Genomic DNA, 20,317 nt, shown 5'->3' on the forward strand with positions numbered 1-20,317 from the left:
AGTCAGGAAGTTTTTCCTGATGTCCAGCCGGAATCTGGCTTCCTTTAACTTGAGCCCGTTATTCCGTGTCCTGCACTCTGGGAGGATCGAGAAGAGATCCTGGCCCTCCTCTGTGTGACAACCTTTTAAGTCTTTGAAGAGTGCTCTCATGTCTCCCCTCAATCTTCTCTTCTCTAGGCTAAACATGCCCAGTTCTTTCAGTCTCTCTTCATAGGGCTTTGTTTCCAGACCCCTGATCATCCTGGTTGGGGAGGGGGAGGGGAGAGGAAAATTCCGTCGTCTTCTAGCAGGAATTGGCAAAACGGCCCCACTTCCCCTCTCATCTCTCTCTGTCCAGCCTGCTAGAATGTGTGCTGGTGACCCCCACACACCCCCAACCTGTTCCACTGCCCCTTTGGCTGCTGAGGTTTCAGCAAACGTTGCCCACAACCCTGTCAGATTTCTCTTTGCAACCCTGACCCACGACGTGGTCACGGCCACTGGCCGAGACGGCTTTGGAAGGGGTTCGGACGGATTCGTGGTGGATAGATGGACATGCTCTGCCGATGGCCGTCGATGTGTGAGGGTTCTACGGGAACATATCCAGACACAACGTCCCTCCAAATGCCTGTGGCCTTCATGGCCTACTAGGGAGATTGTCAAACCAGAACAAAAAGGCCACGGAAAGTGAATAACGAACGCTCCGGACGAACCGAACTTAAGACTGGAAAAATGAGAAACCGCTTGTGCAGCTGTTAGGCCTGGCTGGTGCTGGTTTGGGAATATTTTTGTCTCCCACTCCCTGGCTTACCTTGTTCCCCCTTGGGCAACCCAGCCTGCCAACCCGGCTGCCAACCAGGCCGTTCTAATTCTAATCCATTGCCTAATTAGCCGGCCGTGACGAAGGAGAGATGAATTGCGAGCAGCCTTTAATCAAGCCTAATGCAATTAAACATGCCCGCTTAAGCCTGAAAGGGGGAGGCGCGTTTAAAGGGACTCAGGAGGAAGGGTGGCGCTGCCCGTTCGGATCCCGTGCCCAGAGAGAGAGAGAGAGAGAGAGAGAGGGCAAAAGGCCGCTGCCCCATCCCTGCCACGCATCCTGCTGGGGCATAGAGGGAGGCCTCTTCCTCTTACGTCTTCCACGCCGCGTTCCAGGGGTCGCAGCAGTTCTCCTCAGGAGTACTGCAACCGGCTTTCAGGCCTTTCCCAAATCTTCTGAGCGGTTCTCCCATGGATAAAGAGCTGGGAGCTGGAAAGTGTCCTCATCCATCAGCCCCCAAACTTTTGGGGGTGGGTGGGGGGTCTGGCTAAGAAAGAAGGCGTTTGCAAAGGATTCTGGGACAGACAGTGCCGCCTGGCCTGCTCGACAGGCCAAATCCCCTTCTCCCCCTCAGCCCCGGTGTCAACGCACAAGAAGGCTAAAAAGGGCGAAACTTTTTTTCAATCCTTTTTTGTTATGGGAATTGGGAAGAGGGCAGCGGAGGGTCCCTAATTAGCTCTTCCTCCTGCACTGATAGAGCTGGTATTGCTCAAAGGAGGGACATGCCGTCCTTTGTGTTGCAGGCCTGCTTTTTCAGGAGGGGTGGTGGTGGTAGCGGTGGTGGGAAGCGGACCCCTCTCTTTGACATGCTTTGCATATAGCGTGCTCGGGAGAGAGGGGACGGCGATTGGGCAAACTCAGAGGGAAGCAACAGCCCAGCTCCAACCCCCATCTGTAGGTCAGTGGGGAAGGGCGCGCTGGGGTGCTCTTGTGTCGGTCCCTAGGGGCAACTCCGGCTGGGTTTGCTCCTCTGTTTCTGCCTGAGGACGCAGTGCCTCGAACTGATCTATGAACAGAAAGGATGGGGGGGGCCCCTCAGGCCCGGGGCCAAATCTGGGGTCCCAATATAGCACATTGATGGTGCTATATAAATAAATAATAATAATAATAATAATAACCTGGCCGCCTGTGGTTTCCCAGACAGCCACGCCCCCTTCCCCCAACTACAGATCACTGCGTGTTTCCTGGCTTTCCTGCGTTTGAAATACCTCTCCGAAGGTTTAGTTCCTGGTGGTAAGAGCTTTCAGCTACCACATGCTGGCCTTTGGGTTCCAGCCCTTTGGCCCCTCCCACCCTGGAATGCAGCCCCTAGAACAGCCTTCCTCAACCTGGGACGCTCCAGATGTGTTGGACTGCACCTCCCAGAATGCCCCAGCCAGCTGGCTGGGGCATTCTGGGAGTTGTAGTCCAACACATCTGGAGCGCCCCAGGTTGAGGAAGGCTGCCCTAGAACTTCTCCAGAATTGAAAAAAGGCCCTCGGTCTAAACGAGATCCCCGCCCCGCCTTGAATACTGGCATACGATTTAACGGCATCCAAGAGGATAGGGATATAAGAACGTCATTTGTCCTTCTGGCCTGGGGAGGGCTGGCTAGAAAAGCCCTCTGCGTGTGGTCAGTTTAGACATCTAGCAAGAGAGATCTGTCCTTTCGCACTGGGCAAGGCAGAGAGGAAAGGAGGTGGCCAGAAGAGAAAAATGGCTGACTTGCCACTTTTTGGCTCGGGGTGGGCGGGGGACAAGAGACAGAACAGGGCCAGGTTCCCTGTTCTCTTGAGGGGACCCAGCTGGATCTATTTTCTGCCTTGGCTTGTGTCTTCTCTGAGCAGGGGGAGGCAGATGGAGGAGGATGAACCAAACTGTTCCTCTACCCAGATGCCTTTGTACCTTTTAAGCGCGTCGCCAACCCTTATGCCTAAGTCTTCTTTCCGCTTCCACCCGCCCCTCCCCGCTCTTCTGGCAGGAAGCTGAAGGAAACGCACGACCGTTTTATGGACGATAAGGATCTGCTCTTAACCCGGATATATAACGAGAACAAGGAACGAGCCAGGTATGGATCTGCAGGAACTGAAAGGGAACTCTGTGCCTCATCGTCTGCCCATGCAGGTGGTGAGCCTTCCTAGATCACGGTGTGTGCCACATTCACGGCGCAGTATAAACATTCTTTGCTTCATTTGCGTACTTTATTTTTAAGTTCTTCCTGATAGTGAGGAGAGACAAGGAACTCTGAACAGTAACCTTTGATCGCTGCCAATCTTCCTCCTGTCGGCTTTCTTGATGGCTTTGAGGACTAGAAACTTTGTGCGTGTGAATAAATATATCTCAGACCCCCCGAAGTGATGATTCCTGCACCCAGTACCAAAGGAAAGGAAAGGAAAGGAACCTCTCGTGCAAGCACTGAGTCATTACTGACTCTTGGAGGGACGCCAGCTTTGGCTGACGTTTTCTTGGCAGGCCTTATAGCGGGGTGGTTTGCCGTTGCCTTCCCCGGCCGTGATTCCCTTTCCCCCAGCTAACTGGGGACTCATTTTACCGACCTCGGGAGGATGGAAGGCTGAGTCGCCCCGAGCCGGCTGCCTGAAACCAGCTTCCGCTGGGATCGAACTCAGGCCGTGGGGAGAGTTTCGGCTGCAGAAACTTCTGCTATTTTTTCTCCATGGAATTGAATGCGTGCCACCCAATGATGATATTTGGAGAGGAAAATCCGATGAGTGATTATTGGCAAATACTTGATCATGTGGGCAAATCGTGGGCACCCTTTTGAAAAGATTTAGGGAGGAGGGTTGGAACAGCGGCTGGGATGGGCATAAACGGCTTCTCCTAAAGAAATCTCGGAACTGAAGATTGTCTCTTCGCTCGGTCATAGAACTACAGTTCCCAGAATTCCCTAGAGAGATGGGATGATAGTTAAAAGCACTTTAGGGCTGCACACTTTCGCCACCCTTTAGGACTGCTGCTCCACTGAAAACCGCGGGTCTTGCTTTTGAGCAGCGCATCCGGAGCGTTGGCACGGCACAGCACAGCTACGGTGCAAATTCGGGAATGGGACGCTGTGCAGAAGGAACTGGGGGCTCTCTTTTGTGGGGAGGCTCTGGTTCTAGCGCTCTGGTTATCTCTGGAAAACTCAGGAGGCCCGCCACCCTTTGAGGCCTGGTGCTCACCCGCAGCTTTTGTGTTCGCCCATAGGTCCATGGGCATCCAGAAGCAACATGAGGTGCTGCGGCAGAAGCACGCTGAATTCACCGAGCGGTATCGCCTCTCGGATGTGACCGGAGCCTTGGACGCTGTGAAAGACCCGTCTCCTCCTGCCTCCACTGCCAAATAGAACGGACACGGAGCCCAGTTCCTAAGCCCTGGATGTTTTCCTTCGACCGTTGCTGGCTGAGGCTGACCGCTAAGGAGAGCAAGTGTGCTTCTTCTGTTGAAGGAGGGCGCTGTTGGTTGGCCAGGCCCACGGCCTCTCCGTTGACCCGTCTTTCCAATAGAAGCGTCTTCTTACAATAAAAATAGGACGGCCCTCATTGCTTTCTTTGACCCGCCATTGGTGCCACAACACCTCTCCGCTCCCTTCGACTCCGCCTTGTCATGGCCCCCCCGTCACCCGTGGGACAAATGTGCTCCTCCAGCCGTCTCAGTCCAAATCTCTGGACTCACCCCAGGTCAGACCCCCTCATTGGGCCTGCTCTGGGTTATCTGTACCACGCCTCTTCCCCTGGCCCCCTTGACTTCTCCCCAACCACCTATTACTTGAGAGTTTCCTGGATTTTCTGCCGTCTCCCCACCACACTCTGAAAGTTTGGAATCCCTCCCCTATGGCTTAGTTACTGGGGGTAAGAGCTTTAAGAGCTGCATTTTGGACTCCACCCCTTTGGGCGTCAGTCCTGCCTCTTCGCCTGCCCGCCAGCAAACGGCTGAGTTCGCCCCAGGCAGACAAACCACACCGTCTGCTCCAGGCCCTCTCGCCTTCTTTCCAGATGCAGTCTGAAGTAGCGTTTCTGAACCGTGTGAGAGAAGTTGCTCTTTGGTTTTAGAGCTTACAAGACCAAGAATTACACACGCAGCATCTCGACACGAGCAATTTATCGGTCTTTTACACAACGTCGTCAATCTCCAGGACTTCTCCCGCGCTCCCCCCACCCGTACTTTTAAAAAGATTGGCGTTAATGCAGTAGTTAAAGTTATCGCAGGGCATCCACGGCATGTAAAGCTGGCGTGCTATAATACAGCCACTAGGTGGCAGTGTTTCCTCGAACATATCGAACATCGCCAAGCCAGAGAAGTTTTCAATTCCAAATCAGGTGGACGCCGTCTAAAGGGACCATTGTAAACCTGTAAAGACTCTGGAAGAAGAAAGCCCGGTAAGAATACGGGTTTTTTCTTTAATGTAGAGTCACCCGCAGAGAAGCCCCCTTCCCCTTTTCCTGCCTGGCCACTGTCCCGCATACGACTGGAAGAAGATAGCCCAAGACAGTGCGTCACGCTGAGATGAACTGGGTGCCCTCCTCTTGAAAGCCAGTTTTGTAAGACAGCTGGAGCCAGACCAGGAGATCATGCAGAGATGCTGTGGGACAGCCGTCTTGGTTGGTGGGTGCTTTGCTCTTAATTTTGTTACTCTCTTCTGATGCGATGAGATCAAATGCTTTGCGCCAGGGCTGTGGGAAGAATGGGGGGGTGGGAAGACGGGGGCATGATCCCCCCCTGTGGCGGAAATGTGCTGGCCGGATTCTGCCCCCCATAAGGGCACCCACGGATGCTGCGTTTCTCCCCTGGCCCCCTGCAAATGGGGTTGGGGCAGGGAGACGGCAGGACCTTTGGAGGTAGCTCCCAAGTGACGCGCACGGAGGATTAACAAGACCACGGCCGCAGCGGCGAGAGCTATGTGTGAAATGCTGCTTTAATCTCCTTGTGCGCAGGGCCCTGAGCTGTGAGGCTCACTGCCCCCAGCTGCAGGGGAAGGGGGGGAGAGAGAGAGAGAGCATGCTCCCCCTCCCCCCACACATCTGGGCCTGCCCAAGAGTGCATAGATGTCCCCGAGCACTTGGGGAGGGTGTTCATGCTCAAGCAAAGGATGGGGCGCACGGTGTGGAGTGAAGAACATAAAGGATCGCCAAGGAAAAGCAAATAGGTGCATTAGAGAGCCCTGCTAGATCCGACCAAAGGCCAATCTACTATCCAGCGCCCTGTTTTCTTAGGGAGGGGGCATAGCGCTGGGGTAGAGCCCCTGGTCTGTGTGCGGAAGGTCCTGGGTTTGGATCCCCAGCAGCTCCAGGTAGGGCTAGAAACGTTCCTGCCTGAAACGCTGGAGAGCTGCTGCCAGTCTGTGCTGCCAGTACTGGGCGAGATGGACCCAAGGGTTTGACTCTGCAGCTTCCTACATTCCCACGGGGGCCGGCCAGATGCCTCCAGAGAATTTGTAAGGAAGCATTTCTTACACAGTTCCTGGGTGAGGGGGGGGGTAGGTGCTTTCTCTCTCTCTCTCTCTTTCTTTCTCCCCCTTTCTCCCTCTCTCTCTATCTCCCCCTTTCTCTCTCTCCCTCTCTCTCTCTCTTTCTCCCCCTTTCTCTCTCTTTCTCCCCATTTCTCTCTCTCTCTCTTTCTCCCCATTTCTCTCTCTCTCTCTCCCTCTCTTTCTCCCCCTTTCTCTCTCTCCCTCTCTCTTTCTCCCCTTTCTCTCTCTCTCTTTCTCCCCCTTTTTCTCTATCCCTCTCTCTTTCTCCCCCTTTCTCTCTCCCTCTCGTTCTCCCCTTTTCTCCCTCTCCCTTTCTCCTCCTTTCTCTCTCTCCCTCCCTCTCTCTCTCTCTTTCTCCCCCTTTCTCTCTCCCTCTCTCTTTCTCCCTTTCTTTCTCTCTCTTTCTCCCCCTTTCTCTCTCTCTCTCTTTCTCCCCATTTCTCTCTCTCTCTCCCTCTCCCTTTCTCTCTCCCTCTCTCTTTCTCCCCCCTTTCTCTCTCCCTCTCTCTTTCTCCCCCTTTCTCTCTCTCTTTCTCCCCCTTTCTCTCTTTCTCTCAAACCTGTGGCTCTTTAAAAAAAAGTGGGGAGGATTTAGACAGCATCATGGGGGTGGGGTGCCCATACCGGCCGCTTTTAGCTCTGTTGGCTGAACAGAGCCTCCATGTCCAAGAGCAGACTATCCCGCAAGGCGGGGACAACCAACGAGGAATTGGTCCTCTTGCTGGTGGGCTTCCCCGAAGCATCCAGTTGGCTGGTTTTTGTTTTGGCTGGTTTTGTTAGGAGAACAAGTTGCTGGTATGGACGGACCGTCCTTCGTGCCCTGGTCTAGGGGGTTGTTTGTTGGGGGGGGGCAGGAGGCTTCCTGAAAGCCGGCAGCATCCCCTGCAGTGGGGTCTCTCTCCGGCCTGTCCCCAGCACTGCTGCCTGCTCCAGCGGCCGGGCTCTCCCTCCCTTCCTTAGGGTGGGATTGAACAGTCACATGAGCCCGCTGGAGTCCTTCTCTCTCTGTGTCTGTCTCTCTCTGCCAGCAGCTACTGTCTACAGCACTCCCCCTCGGAGCCTGGTTCCTCCTGCTCTGCCTGGACCCCCGACCCCCCCCCCGGCTCCTGGGGTGGGGGCAGCCACGATGCACCTGTAACCTCCCCCTGTGCCGGCTCATTGAGCCCCCAGGTGGGGAGCAGGATGGACCGAAGAAGGCAGAGAGGGGCCGCCGCGGGCACCGGGCTCTCAATGTGCCCTTGTCCTCCAGGCACAGTGCCCGGCGGCCTCTGAGCTGCCACCGTCTCCCTTACGGCTGGGCATTTTGGCTGACTTTTCCTCTCCTTTGGGTGGGCTGAATTCCACCACCACCACCACCACCCCATTCCGGTCGACCGAAGAACCCGCGGAGCCCTGCTGGCCGGCCGGACAACTTTGGCAAAGTGTGCCCTCTGTCCCAGGCGGGCCCCCTTGGGGTGGAGGGGCAGCCTCACCCCCCCACCCACCCCCGGTGGAAGCCTCCTGGGCACCGCCATGACCATCCCTTGCCACGCTCTTCCGCTGCTCCTGGTGACAACCCTGCAGCTCCAGTACTGCGCCTCAACGGTAGGTAGGTGGGCACCACGCGGGCTGGGTGGAAGTTGGCATTGGGCAGGGGAGCGCAGAGGGGGGGGACTGGCAATGGGGGAACACACACCCATGCACTGGCCCTATGGGCAGGGGGGTAGTTGGCCCCCAGGGGCACACTTGTTATATTTCGCATTTCTCACCTTTCCTCCAAGGTAAGAGGGCACCAGGAGTGGGGGAGAAGGTAGATCTCCAGATGTTTTGGACTTCAACTCCCAGAAGCCCCTGCCAGCATGAATGCTGGGAGTTGTAGTCCATAAAACTTAAAAGACCTGCTTTCTGCCCATCCTCCATTTTATCCTCACAACAACAACCCTGCGAGGTAGGCTGGGCTGAGAGTCTGCGACTGGCCCAAAGTCACCCTGTGGGTTTCCATGGCCGAGTGGGGACTAGAACCCGGATCTCCCGACTCCCAGTCCAACACTCTCACCCACTTCACCGCATTGGCTCTCACTTGGGGGTGGGGGTGGGGGTCTGCCAAAGATATATATGTATGATGCGTATTGTTGTTGCTTACTGTGTTTTCATGGTTTTGTACTTCGCTTTGGGGTGATTTAATCGTGTAAAGCAGGGAATATGTTTCATAAATAAATGAAGCGCAGAAGGATGGGTGGGTTTTTTTGGGTCAGCATCTAATGGGGTGGAGCAAAGAGGGGGATTTTTGAAGATGGGGGGAAGGCAAGCAGGAATGTGGTTCATTGCTCCCGGAGGAGCAGGAATCCAAGTTTGGTGCTCCCAAGTGTTCTCAGGTGTCCCTCACTATTCCCTGGGCTTTCCCCACCCCACCCCAGTCAGTAGCACCCCTACTCATGCACACACCCCATGTCCTAGGTCTCTGCTGCGAAAGAGACGGCGGAACTGCAGGCCACAGCTGCAGTCTGCCACAGCATCGTTGCCTCTGAACGCCCTTTACCACTCTGCCCATGCTCGCATGTATAAGGGTTCAGGGATGAGGAATTAATGATAGGGAATGCATGGTTTTATTTGTGTGTGTGTGAGAGAGAGAGCGTGTGTGTCCCACTTCTAGCGGGAGCTTAAAGGCAGAACCTTTGCAATTTTGAACACGCACCTAATAAGATGCTCACCTACTGTCAAAGTGAGCTACTTGTCCTCTGCATACACTCAGAGGCACTTCGCAGGCCTTTCAAGGTTCAGCTCTGGTTCTGAAACCAAGGATAAACTAAGTACCCTTTCGTATTCCTGGTCGCGGTGGTCAAAAAAGGTTGGGTCTTAATTTTCCAGGACCCTGTTTTAATCCAGCTTTCTACACTCATCCTTTTGTTACTCTTTTAAAAAAAACCACACAACCCTCTGCTCTAGCAATCTATTTCTCTCCCTGCTCTTCTGGATTTTCCTCCGGTGGTGTCTGCGTAGTAGCTAGAGAGACTGTTAGGATTTTGCTGTAATAAAATAGGCTGGTACCCTCCTTGAACCGTCAAAAGGGGGTAGTGTGACATAAACACAGTGTTAATGCCACCTTTTCAGACGCTCAAAGCATTGCATGTGGAATGAGCCTTAAAACAACCCTGTAAGGGAGGCCACTACAGCTCTCCTCATAATGCAGACTGGGGCATGTCATGGGTCACACAGCTCAGAGAGAGTGTGAGTGTGTAGCCAGCCCTGGCAGCCTCTTTTGGCAACATGCATGTTTACCATTCAAGGGCTGCAGGTTGTGCCCACGTGGTTTCTGATCAGAGAATGCTGCTTCCAGACTGGCTTTCTCCCTCTACACCCTCTTCCATCCCAGCAGGGCCCCGTGCAAGTACAGCTGTATTTTCTCTCCTCCTTGTACATGGGTGATGTATGCAAGCAGCCACGGATGTCATCCCAGAAAGAGCTGTTGCCTCCCACGTCATCATGAAGGCCGTTCGGCTAGTGGCGATTCCCTTCCCCGGGCGTCTTTAACATCCTGGATTTCTTCTGCCCCCATGTGGGACCTTTCAGTGGTAGCTAGGAAGACAGCACTTCTGTGCGTGGCCTCTGCATCCAGAATGCACTGCCACGAGAAACAGCGATGGCCACTGGCTTAGATCCGGGGTGGACGGAAAAGTGGATCAGCAACGCTTCTCCGGCTCCCAGTCGTAGAATGCGAGCGAGTGGAATTAAAAGCCTAAATTAAAATGTAAAGTCTCTGCCATGGCTGGCCTTGTGCTAATTGCTTATCCCGTTCGCCTCGGTGTTCCTCACCTGTAAAATGGGTGGATTGTGGGGTTGCCTTTTGGCCAGGACTTTGTGCAGGTCTACCGGCCACGTTGAGAATTTGGTGTTAATACCCCTGTTCTATAGTAGATGTTGGTTTGTGTGTACAATGCGCGGCTCAAGGTGTGCAGTAGAATACATACAGAGCAATGGGCAGAATATGGACCTCCTTGTGTTGATGTCGGAGTAATTCTTAGGAGGAAGGGTTGTTCAAAAGGTTCAGGGATTTGGGGGCTTATCTCCAGCTCGTTTGGACTCTTAGCTCTGCAGAATTTCCAAGCGCTCTCTCACTTTTTCTTCGGTTCAGTGGGATGTCGCTACTAGGGCTGTGTGTGTATCTCATAATCCCAAGAGGAACACAGTAAACACAAGAGTGGCAAATCCAGCTTCCCTGAGTACCTCCGCTTTCATTTTTAAACCGAGTAAGCTCCTAGCTCTTAAGGTGGTAAAGATCTGTTTGACAGACGTCTCCCTGAGAATCCCATTTCTCATTTTGAAGGAGAGCAAGTTTCTAGACCTTAAGGTAGCGGATGCCTGGTGAAATGTAAAAGCCGGAGGAGCTGGTGAACAGAATTCCTAGTGGCGCTCCATAGTCCTTTATCCAGGCTCCTTGCCTCTCTACATAACTACTAGCAGAAGAGGTATTAATGAATGCTGAATACTGGTGTGTGTGGATTCCCTTTGATGCCGGCCCTGAGAGTGGTGGAGGGGAAAACGCAGGGCAGACTAAACTTCAAACCATTGCAGTATCCCCCGTTTTCTCGCCGGAGAACTAGGAATCATGAGCAGTTGGCAACAGACCCTTGAAAGTGTGTGTTTGGAGACCGTGTCCCCTTTCTTTCTGATCCGATTCTGTTTCTGATTTATTTGCAGCTCGCGATCCCTCCAAGTGACAGGACGAACGTATCCGGGGAAGGTAAGACCAGGGGAGTGGGTGGGAGGGTGGGTCAGGGGGGAGGAAGACGGTGGTTGGGGGTCAGTGCTGGAGTTTACGGGGAAGGGGACCAATTGGAATACTCGTCCCCAAATCTCAGCCTCCCCCCAATTCATGCCTTGTGCCGAGCGGACATGTGTTAGACTAGGACTCAGTAGTGCTCTTCTTCTGGGTGGGTGGCTGTGCAGAATGGGCCCACGTGATTTGGGCAGCATGGGCGAGAAGGGGCCTGCTGAGGAGGGCATGTCCCCCCCCCCCGCAGAAGAATTGGAGCTGGTATTGGGGCTGTAGTTCCTGCTTTGCTTGCAGAAAGTCCCAGGCTTCAGATCCTGCCGAAAGTAGCTGCTCATCAGGGATAATAATAATAATAATAATAATAATAATAATAATAATAATAATAATAATACGTTTCTTACCTGCCTCTCCGATTGGATCGAGGCAGGGAACATCAGCAATCATAAAAAAACATAAAATACTGATTAAAACCATAGCATACACCGTTAAAAACATCCTAAAAGCATCCTAAAGTTCTACTGAATAGGCCTCCCGGAAGAGATCAGTCTTGATAGCTTTCTTGAATGCTAGCAGACGGTCAAGCTGACGAGTCTCCTCCGGCAGGCCGTTCCAGAGTCTGGGAGCAGCAGGAGAGAAGGTCCTCTGGGTAACGGATGGGCCAAGGTTTAGACTCGGCCTAAAGCAGCTGCCGCTTTTCCCCCCTCGCAGTGATCCCATTCTTGGACGTGTACAACCGCAGCAGCTGTCAGCCCCGGGAAACGATGGTGCCTGTGGCCGCCGAACACCCGCACCTGGTCAGCCACATCGCCGTGCCCTCGTGCGTGCTGCTGAAGCGTTGCGCCGGCTGCTGTTCCGACGACACGCTGGACTGTGCGCCCGAGCAGACGCATGAGCAGCGCATGGAGGTAGGAAACCGGGACGCCCAACCTGGCGCTTTCCAAGCGTGACAGCCGCCTGGTAATGACAGGAATTGCAGTCTAACACATCTGGGAAGCGGAATGGAACCTCTTTGTTCAGGCGCAGTATACCTGTGAACAACAGATGCTGGTGGCAGACCACAGGGGGAAGGAAAGGCTTGTGGACTTCCTAGGTTTGTCTCTGATAAAGACCCAGACCGGCCTTCCCCAAATTTGGAGCCTCCAGATGGCTGTGGGATTACAATTCCCATCATCCCTGGCATGAACTAGTTGACAGGCAGGGAGGACGGAAGTTGTACTCTGACCCCTGGGGACTCAAAAGTTGGTGACGATTGGACTGGATGGACTACATGCGACCTCCAGTATTGGAAGCAGGCTGCCTATGGACACCAGTTGCTGGGGAACATGGGTGGGAGGGTGCTGTTGCTGTCATGCCCTGCTTGTGGCTTTCCCATCGGGGCAGCTGGTTGGCCACTGGGTGGCCAGAATGCTGGACTGATGGACCCTGGGATTGATCCAGCAGGGCTCTTAGGTAACTTATCCAGCAAGACAAGTTGCCTTACCTTCCTCTCGTCCCCGCGCCCTCCTCCATTCTCTAGGTGATGCTCACCCGGTTATCCCAGAGCCGTCTACAGCAGCTGACTTTTACAGAGCACACCCAGTGTATATGCAGGTGAGAGTCTGAGGAGGGGGAGGGCTTTGGGAGGGGAGCTTGGGGGGGAGGGGCGGCCCCCGGGATTTATTCCGTTTACTAGCTGCACCCGGCGTAACATACGCCGTTGTAGCATACCTTAAAGTTTATTAATTAAATATCATCACGGGGGCGCGGGCTGCTTGGAGGCCGCCAGTTCAGCGCCGTCTGGTAGACCTGGGGGGCAGGGAGGTCGGGGGGAGTGGGAGCAGGTGCCCCCCTCTCCCTGGGGTTCCTGTCAGCCTTGGGCCTCCCGCCTAGCTCTCATGAGATTAGGCCGGGGCCTGGGCTCACAGCAGGTGAGCGGCCTCCCACCCAGCCATAACGGGCCCCGGCCGTGCCTCGCTCATGTCCACCATGGCGCTGCCCCCTTCGTGGGGGGGGGGGGAGCGAAGAGGCAGAAAGGAGGGTAGAATTACCTTGGAAAGCCCGGAGGAGTCAAGCGAGGGGCTTAGCAACCTCTATCAGCTGACGTTACACGTTTTTACTGTTGCTTAGCAACCTGTATCAGCTGAAGCCTGTACGGAAACTTATCTAAGCATTTTATATAGATAGATTTTCAATTCAATTGAGTTCACGCCGCTAGCCCTGATGGCCACATGCGACCTCCAGTATCAGAGCCAGTCTGCCTATGGACACCAGTGGCTGGGGAACATGGGCGGGAGGGCGCTGTTGCACTCGTGTCCTGCTTGCGGCTTTCCCCATGGGCAGCTGGTTGGCCACTGTATGACCCGAAGGATGGACGAGACGGACCCTGGGTCTAATCCAGCGTCATGGCTCTTCTTAAGTTCTTATGGGTAGCTTTTACAATAAAATATGGATCTTGGAGGATGGGTGAAGGCTTGCCCCGGCCTTTCCCATTTATGTTCTTGGTGTGTGTTTTCAGATACTGTATTTCTTCGATTGTAAGACGCCATCGATTGTAAGACGCACGCTAATTTCAGTACCACCAACAGAAAAAAACAACAACGCCTAAGACACACCCGCGATTCTAAGACGCACCCTGTTTTTAGAGATGTTTATATGGGGGGGGAAAGTGCGTCTTACAATCGAAGAAATAGAGTAGTTGCTTTTATGACACCTGTGCAGTTTTATTACTGCATCGGTCTCTTTTATTGTTGTAAGCTGCCTTGGGGGTTCTCCTGCCTCTATATCTCAACCTGGTGGCAGCCTGTATAGCGAAGGAGGGGCAGAAAACAGTTCTCCCAATGCTTTGAACTTCAATGCCCAGCAGTCTTGACCCTTGGCCATGCTGGTGGGGGCTTCTGGGAGTTGAAGTCTGAAAGATCTGGAGTTGTACCTTCGGGCACCCCTGTCTTAGAGCGAACATCCTAGGATTAACTGGGTGACAGCTGTCATTCATATTCATATTCTATTCTATTCTATTCTATTATATTCTATTCTATTCTATTCATATTTGTGTGTGTGATTGCCTCTCTCTCTCTCTCTCTCTCTCTCTCTCTCTCTCTCTCTCTCTCTGTGTGTGTGTGTGTGTGTAATCTATCTATGATATTCAGATATAGATAGATAGATAGATAGATAGATAGATATGAGATAGATGGCTGGCTGTTTATGTTCTCACCCCAGTTTGAGGTTGAGGTTGTGCGGACTTTATACTGTTAGTTTTACCCTACCCTGTGCCTGTTTGCATTCTCTTCCCCTCCTTATTGTGTTACTATGATTTTATTAGATTGTAAGCCTATGCGGCAGGGTCTTGCTATTTACTGTTTTACTCTGTACAGCACCATGTACATTGATGGTGCTATATAAATAAATAAATACATAATAATAATAATAATAATAATAATAATAATAATAATAATAAGTTTGATGCCTCTCTCTTGTACTTTTCAGACCAAAGACAATACTTTTAAGATCCAATGCAATCAGGTAAGAGAATTCCCCCATCCATCCCTCTCCCCAGAACCACCGCACCAACGAGTTCACTCAAGAGCGCTTAAAGCCAGTGGGTCCATTTAGGCACGATACTAGTCAGCATCTACATTACCTCTTCTGAGTGTACAAATCGCTTCACGTAATTACCATAGTCAACACCATGAGGTTGTTTCTAAAATAGAGAGGGTTTGGTCTGGGGTTCACCCCACTTTACAAGTGTTGCTTCTCCACGAGGGTGATTTCTATTCAAACAACACTATTTTTTTCTACATTTGCATCCGTACAGATAAATTAATGATCCTGTGCAAAATGTATGCAAATCACTGCACTCCTTTGCCCCCCCATTTTTTTGCCGGTTCATAAGTGGCCATCCCCTAGTGCAGCCTTCCTCAACCTGGGGCATCCAGATGTGTTGGACTACAACTCCCAGAATGCCCCAGCCAGGCATTCTGGGAGATGCAGTCCAACACATCTGGAGCGCCCCAGGTTGAGGAAGGCTGCCCTAGTGTCTGTGTGCTGAGGGCTGTACGAATTTAGGCTGGACGGCCGCAGGTCAATCTCTGCACACACCCACACACCCACTGTTAAAGGGATGGGAGCGCTAAAAGAAAACTATTAAAAGAACATGGGGCAGGGCCTTCTCGGTGGCTGCTCCAGTGCTTTGGAACTCTCTTCCCGGGGAAGCTAGACTGGCTCCCTCCTGGATGGGCTTTCGGAAGCAGGCGAAAACTTGTTTGTTCCAGCAGGCCTTTGGAAAATAATCTGGCCCTCCATCTATGTTAAGGACTTATAATTTTGTTGTGTATTTTAAATGTTTTTTTTACATTTCTTTTCCTATGTTTTAAAACATATGTTTTAAACTTTGTAAGACCGCCTTGAGGCCCAGTATTGGGCAAAAGGCAGGATACAAATAAATATTATAATAATAATAATAATAATAATAATAATAATAATAATAATAATATATTAAAAGGAATGCAAATGTGGGTCATTGCCACAAATTTGCCAAACGTCTGTAGGAATGGAGGAAAGGGAAGGAACGCTGCTTCAGCTGCTACACAGTGTGGCGCAGTGGCTAAAGTTTCAGACTGGGAGTCAGGAGATCCAGGTTCGAGTCCCCACTCAGCCATGGAAACCCACTGGGTGACTTTGGGCCAGTCACGGACTCTTAGCCCAACCCACCTCACAGGGTTGTTGTTGCGAGGATAATATGGAGAGGAAGAGGATTATGTACACCGCCTTGGGTTCCTTGAAGGAAAAAAAGCGGGATATAAATGCAATAAATAAATAAATAAAATAAGTAAATATTCCAACTCTCCCACCAGCCGTTCCTGCGCACCCTGTCGGAACAAGAAGAAGCAGCTCAACCCACAAACGTGCAACTGTGTCTGCCGGCGGCGTGAATCCGAGCGTTGTGTGGCCCGGGGTCTGGTTCTCAACAAGGCCACCTGCAGGTGGGGTTCCCCTACCCTAACCCCATATGTCCCCGTCCCCCCAACGCCGTCAGTTTCACACTTCCTCTCTTCAGGGGAAACTTTCCCCAGCGCATCCTCTGAAAAGGCCCCTCCATGGCTGCCATAGAAGGCCAGAATGTTGCAAAGGCTTCTGGGACATGTTCCGTAGCCCTTGCCGGCAGCTGGCGTGGACGGAGAGCGTGCGCACGCACCCAACGCTCCCCTGCATGGCGCTGCAGGTTGTGGGTGGAGAATGTTGTTCTTAGACAATGTATTCGGCGTTATTGACTTCCTCGCCAGGCAGTGCGCTTTCTCGCTCTGTTATCAGTCCTGTGAGGGTGTGAAGTTAGTGACCTAAGGGACCACAAGGATCATATAGTCCATCCCCTGCAATATACAGGAAAATCAATTAAACCACCCATGAGAGGTGGCTCTGTCCAGACTCTTTTTAAAAACCTCCAGAGATGGAGAACCCACAACGTCTGTAGGGAGACTGTTCCGCTGTTGTACAGATCTTATTGTCAGCATCTCCAGAAAGGGCTGGGAGAAAGGTTTCTGTCTGGGGCCTGGAAGAGTCACTGCCTGACGCGTTAGGCAGGCTACACCTCCCATCATCCCCATCTCCATCAATCAGCTGCAGCTATTAGCCGTGCCGGCTGGAGATGCTGGGGGATGCCATCCAGTGAAAAAGGAAGATGGTCTGACTTGGTATTGAGGCAGTTTCCTGGGTTTCAAGCTGAAGGAACCAAACGCTGACACGCTGGACAAAACTAACGGGACGGTTTGCAGTGCCGCCCAGCGACGCGAGGCCAAGAGCACTCTTCAAAGACTTGAAAGGTTGTCACACAGAGGAGGGCCAGGATCTCTTCTCGATCCTCCCAGACTGCAGGACATGGAATAACGGGCTCAAGTTAAAGGAAGCCAGATTCCAGCTGGACATCAGGAAAAACTTCCTGACTGTTAGAGCAGTACGACAATGGAACCAGTGACCTCGGGAGGTTGTGGGCTCTCCCACACTAGAGGCAGCTGGACAACCCTCTGTCAGGGATGCTTTAGGGTAGATTCCTGCACTGAGCAGGGGGTTGGACGTGATGGCCTTGTAGGCCCCTTCCAACTCTGCTATTCTATGATTCTATGATTCTAAGAGGAAACAGCACTCAGGGTGGGCTGTGAATATTTCGTAATGATCAGAGCACCCCAGAGTGATCTGTGGCCAGATCTACACCAAGCAAGATATCACACTTTGAAAACGGTTTGAAAACTGTGCAGGGAGTGTGTCCTGGGCCCCAGCAGTTGTGCATACCATTATAAGCAGTAGTGCAGACGCTGCCTCTGTTGACGACGTTGTATCGAGGGATTATTATGGAATGAAACTCTTGCGTGATGCAGTTCTCTGGATGAGAATCGCTTTGGGCGGAACGAATCCGTCCAGTCACATTTTCGTCTTGGAACGAAGCTTCAAAGGCTCCGTTAATACCAACATCTGTATGAAAAACGTAACGTCCTTTCCGTTGGAGCGTTATCTCCTGAGTGGCAGCAAATCGTAACCAAGTGATGGGATGTCTCCTGTCGTGTCCGTACTCTTAAAGCAGGGGCCTCCCAGTGCTGTTGGACTCAAACTCCCATCAGTGCAAAGCATCTGGAGATTTACTCTATGCCCACTCTTGCTGTAGATAATCTGGATTCAAACCAGTAATGCTGCTTTTCTCATTGGCAACTTGGTTCCAGGATGCCAACATTTTGAAAGTAGCTTCTTTTGGCATGCAGGTACGCCCCTGAATTTTTGTACCCCCTTCAGAGGAAACAAGGTTAAACCAACCTGAGTACATTTTCAAAGAGTCTTACACAACAGTGCCTTCCTCCTCACCCCCAATCTCATCACAGGTGCAAGGGACTGCGCAGACGATCGCCCAACAGGAGAGCGGAAATCGTGCCGTAGCTGGATCGGAACCCAGGACGGGAAGGACTTCTTGGTTGGCGACGAGCTCACTCTGCCAGAAACGGAACGGGTGATTCGTTCAGGAGGCTTCCAATGGATTCCAGGAAAGGAGAGATCCTTGTCTTACGGCACTTTGGATTCCCTCTCTTTGTAGTGCGCTGAAACGGCGTCACGCAGAGCTGTTAACACGCTCTCGCGGAAGGCACGCAGGCCTCCCCCAGCCTTAGGACATTGAGAAGTGCTCCGTCCGTATTCAAAACCCCTCCAAGGGCCTCTTATTTCTCTTCCTTGCCTGCCGATGCGTCTTTTAATTTAATGCCTCTCTCTGTTGAGAGATCCTTGCCTTGTTTTCCCACCCGCCCGCCATTTAGGGTGTGTTGTATTCGCTCATACACCCACTTCCTCCATCTATTTGCGTTGGAGAAGGGTAGGAAAGTTTCAAGGTTCCACCCCCCCCCCGGGATGCAAACAAGACCCTCTCATATGCTATGGTGATGGTGACACTGTGATCCCCGCTTGTACTTCCTGCCCTGCAGTTCTTGTAAGGAATAGTAATATTGATCTTCATATCCATCCATAAAGATCTCCCTCTTAAGATGCAGCCGGTGAGTTATCAGCTCAGAACGCCGCTCCCAGATTTATCCTTTATCAGCAACATGTCACATCAGCAAAAGACAAATCTCTGCCTCCCGGGAGCTTACAATCTGAATTTAGACTAGAGATGGGGTTGTGGGGACGGAGGAATGGGGCAGAGGAGGTTGAGCTACTGTACCCTGCACCGTTCCAAACGTTCAAAGCAACACCGCCGGTTTTGTCCAGAGAGGTCTGGAGGCTTCAAGAATAGCTGCGCCTTTGCTGGAGCAGACCAACGCTCTATCTAGCCCCAGCATCCTGCTTCCAATAGTGGGGTCAGCCAGGTGCTTTCGGGAAGCCCAGAAGCAAAACCCACAGCCTTCTCTCGGTCTACCTTGGTGTATGGCTTTTACATCTACGGCAGCTTTCCCCAACCTGGGTCCCTCCCGATGTGTTGGACTGCAACTCCCAACATCCCAATTCTATGCTTTAGGGTGGATTCCTGCATTGAGCAGGGGGTTGGACTAGATGGCCTTGTAGGCCCCTTCCAACTCTGCTATTCTATGATTCTATGATCCCCAGCCGGCCCTGGCTGCCTGGGGAATGCTGGGAGTTGTCGCCCAACACATCTACAGGCAGTGATGCAGCCAGATCATTTTGGACCCTGGAGAGGACCAGGTGTATTACCTCATTTGTGAAGACACTCACAGCTCTCTTCCCCGCCTTCCCTCTGCCATCCCATGCCTTACAACTACATCTAGATTCTTAATTGTGTTAAGAGTGTTTGCCAACTCCAACTGGTGAAACAGACCTAGCGTCTCTATGGAGCTGCCACGGCTAACACAGATTCCTCTGTCCCTGTTCAGCTATCGTGGCTAATAGGGAGTTGTTCGCAGCTCAGCGAGAAAGGCGGGGAGGACATGGAGCAGGGCGGGGGGCAGGCATTTTTGAATTTCCGCAGAAAAGGCAGTGACGTTTAACCCTAAACGTTGCCCGGGGTCATTTATAAACAGAGAGGCAAATTCAGAAATACTTCTTATAATTTAAAGGGAAGACACAGTCCAGCTCAGGGTGGAAGACTGGCCATGTGTCCTGTGTGTCTGCCTCTTTCAATCCGCTCTCTGTGGATGGACGACCGTTCGTCTAGTTCTTTGTCTTCAAAGTGGAATGGGAGAGGGCAGGAGACCAGCTCTTTCGGCTGCGTCCTCCGCAGCATCCTTCCGGCCCTCTGTAGCCGGCGGCCCGTTGGGCTTGATTTCCCCTTTCTCTTTTCAAGCCCAGTGAACGGCTGAGTCGCTCCTTTCTTTCCCAAGCCGCCTGAATGGGCTCAGCCATGCCCAGCGTTGGCACTGCCAGTCGCAGACGTGCAGCTCCACATGGATTCCCCAGGCCGTGCTGGGGTGTGTGTGTCTGTGTGTGTGTGTGCAGCAAATCTCGGGAGTGTGAGCGTCCCACGACGCTCCAGGTGCTCAAAGCCTTCCCTTTCTGGGAGTAATGAAAACGGAGTCTCAGAGCTGCCCGGCGTTGCCAGCCCAGAGCAAATGTCGGCGTAGGTAGTCTCTGCTGGGGCTGGGGCAGCTGCCCTCGGATGCCAACTTGTGATGCCAGGCCTGGTTGCCCCCACCGTCTGCCATTTAGGGGTGTGTGTGTATTTTTGCTGAATGCTCTTGCTGCCAGGGACTAAGGCTTAGGAGGGGGCGTTTCGACCTTTTAGGATGGGACAGGGGAATTGCACAAGAGCTGGAAAACCCAACTAACAATTGGTGGTCAGGAGAAAGGCAGTGGGGCAGGGCTAGAATTTGGACCCTAAGCGGGCCGGATCTGAACCCAGGGTCTGTCGGATTTGCAC

At 52.5% G+C, this 20,317-nt stretch overlaps 2 protein-coding genes across 3 annotated transcripts in view; both read left to right on the forward strand.

Moving 5' to 3' along the window:
• The window catches only part of DNAJC4 (DnaJ heat shock protein family (Hsp40) member C4), a 28,113-nt gene extending 23,796 nt beyond the window's left edge, over nt 1-4,317 (forward strand). Inside the window, exons 6-7 of the mRNA XM_063146332.1 lie at nt 2,760-2,846; nt 3,983-4,317. Of these exons, the coding sequence (XP_063002402.1) occupies nt 2,760-2,846; nt 3,983-4,121 (226 nt within the window). The 3' untranslated portion in view covers nt 4,122-4,317. The remainder of the gene's footprint in view (nt 1-2,759; nt 2,847-3,982) is intronic.
• A 2,043-nt stretch (nt 4,318-6,360) lies between these two features.
• VEGFB (vascular endothelial growth factor B) lies at nt 6,361-18,490 on the forward strand. Of its 2 annotated transcripts, none has more exons than XM_063146334.1 (7): nt 6,361-7,829; nt 10,923-10,965; nt 11,707-11,903; nt 12,515-12,588; nt 14,461-14,496; nt 15,828-15,956; nt 17,841-18,490. In XM_063146334.1, the coding sequence occupies exons 1-7, from the start codon at nt 7,758-7,760 to the stop codon at nt 17,893-17,895; spliced, it is 606 nt and encodes a 201-aa protein (XP_063002404.1). In that variant the 5' UTR covers nt 6,361-7,757; the 3' UTR covers nt 17,896-18,490. The 2 variants fall into 2 exon arrangements, with proteins under 2 accessions (XP_063002404.1, XP_063002403.1); XM_063146333.1 differs by lacking the exon at nt 6,361-7,829 and adding an exon at nt 9,432-9,796.
• The last annotated feature ends 1,827 nt before the right edge of the window (nt 18,491-20,317 follow it).

Source organism: Elgaria multicarinata, chromosome 21 (genome assembly GCF_023053635.1).
Source record: "Elgaria multicarinata webbii isolate HBS135686 ecotype San Diego chromosome 21, rElgMul1.1.pri, whole genome shotgun sequence".
In the NCBI taxonomy this organism is placed as follows: domain Eukaryota; kingdom Metazoa; phylum Chordata; class Lepidosauria; order Squamata; family Anguidae; genus Elgaria; species Elgaria multicarinata.

Coding starts and splice junctions, on each gene's coding strand:
- VEGFB (XM_063146333.1), top strand. CDS start 9,650: ATGTATGCAAGCAGCCACGGATGTCATCCCAGAAAGAGCTGTTGCCTC. Junction 12,589..14,460: donor CACACCCAGTGTATATGCAG/GTGAGAGTCTGA, acceptor TGTACTTTTCAG/ACCAAAGACAATACTTTTAA. Junction 15,957..17,840: donor CTCAACAAGGCCACCTGCAG/GTGGGGTTCCCC, acceptor ATCTCATCACAG/GTGCAAGGGACTGCGCAGAC.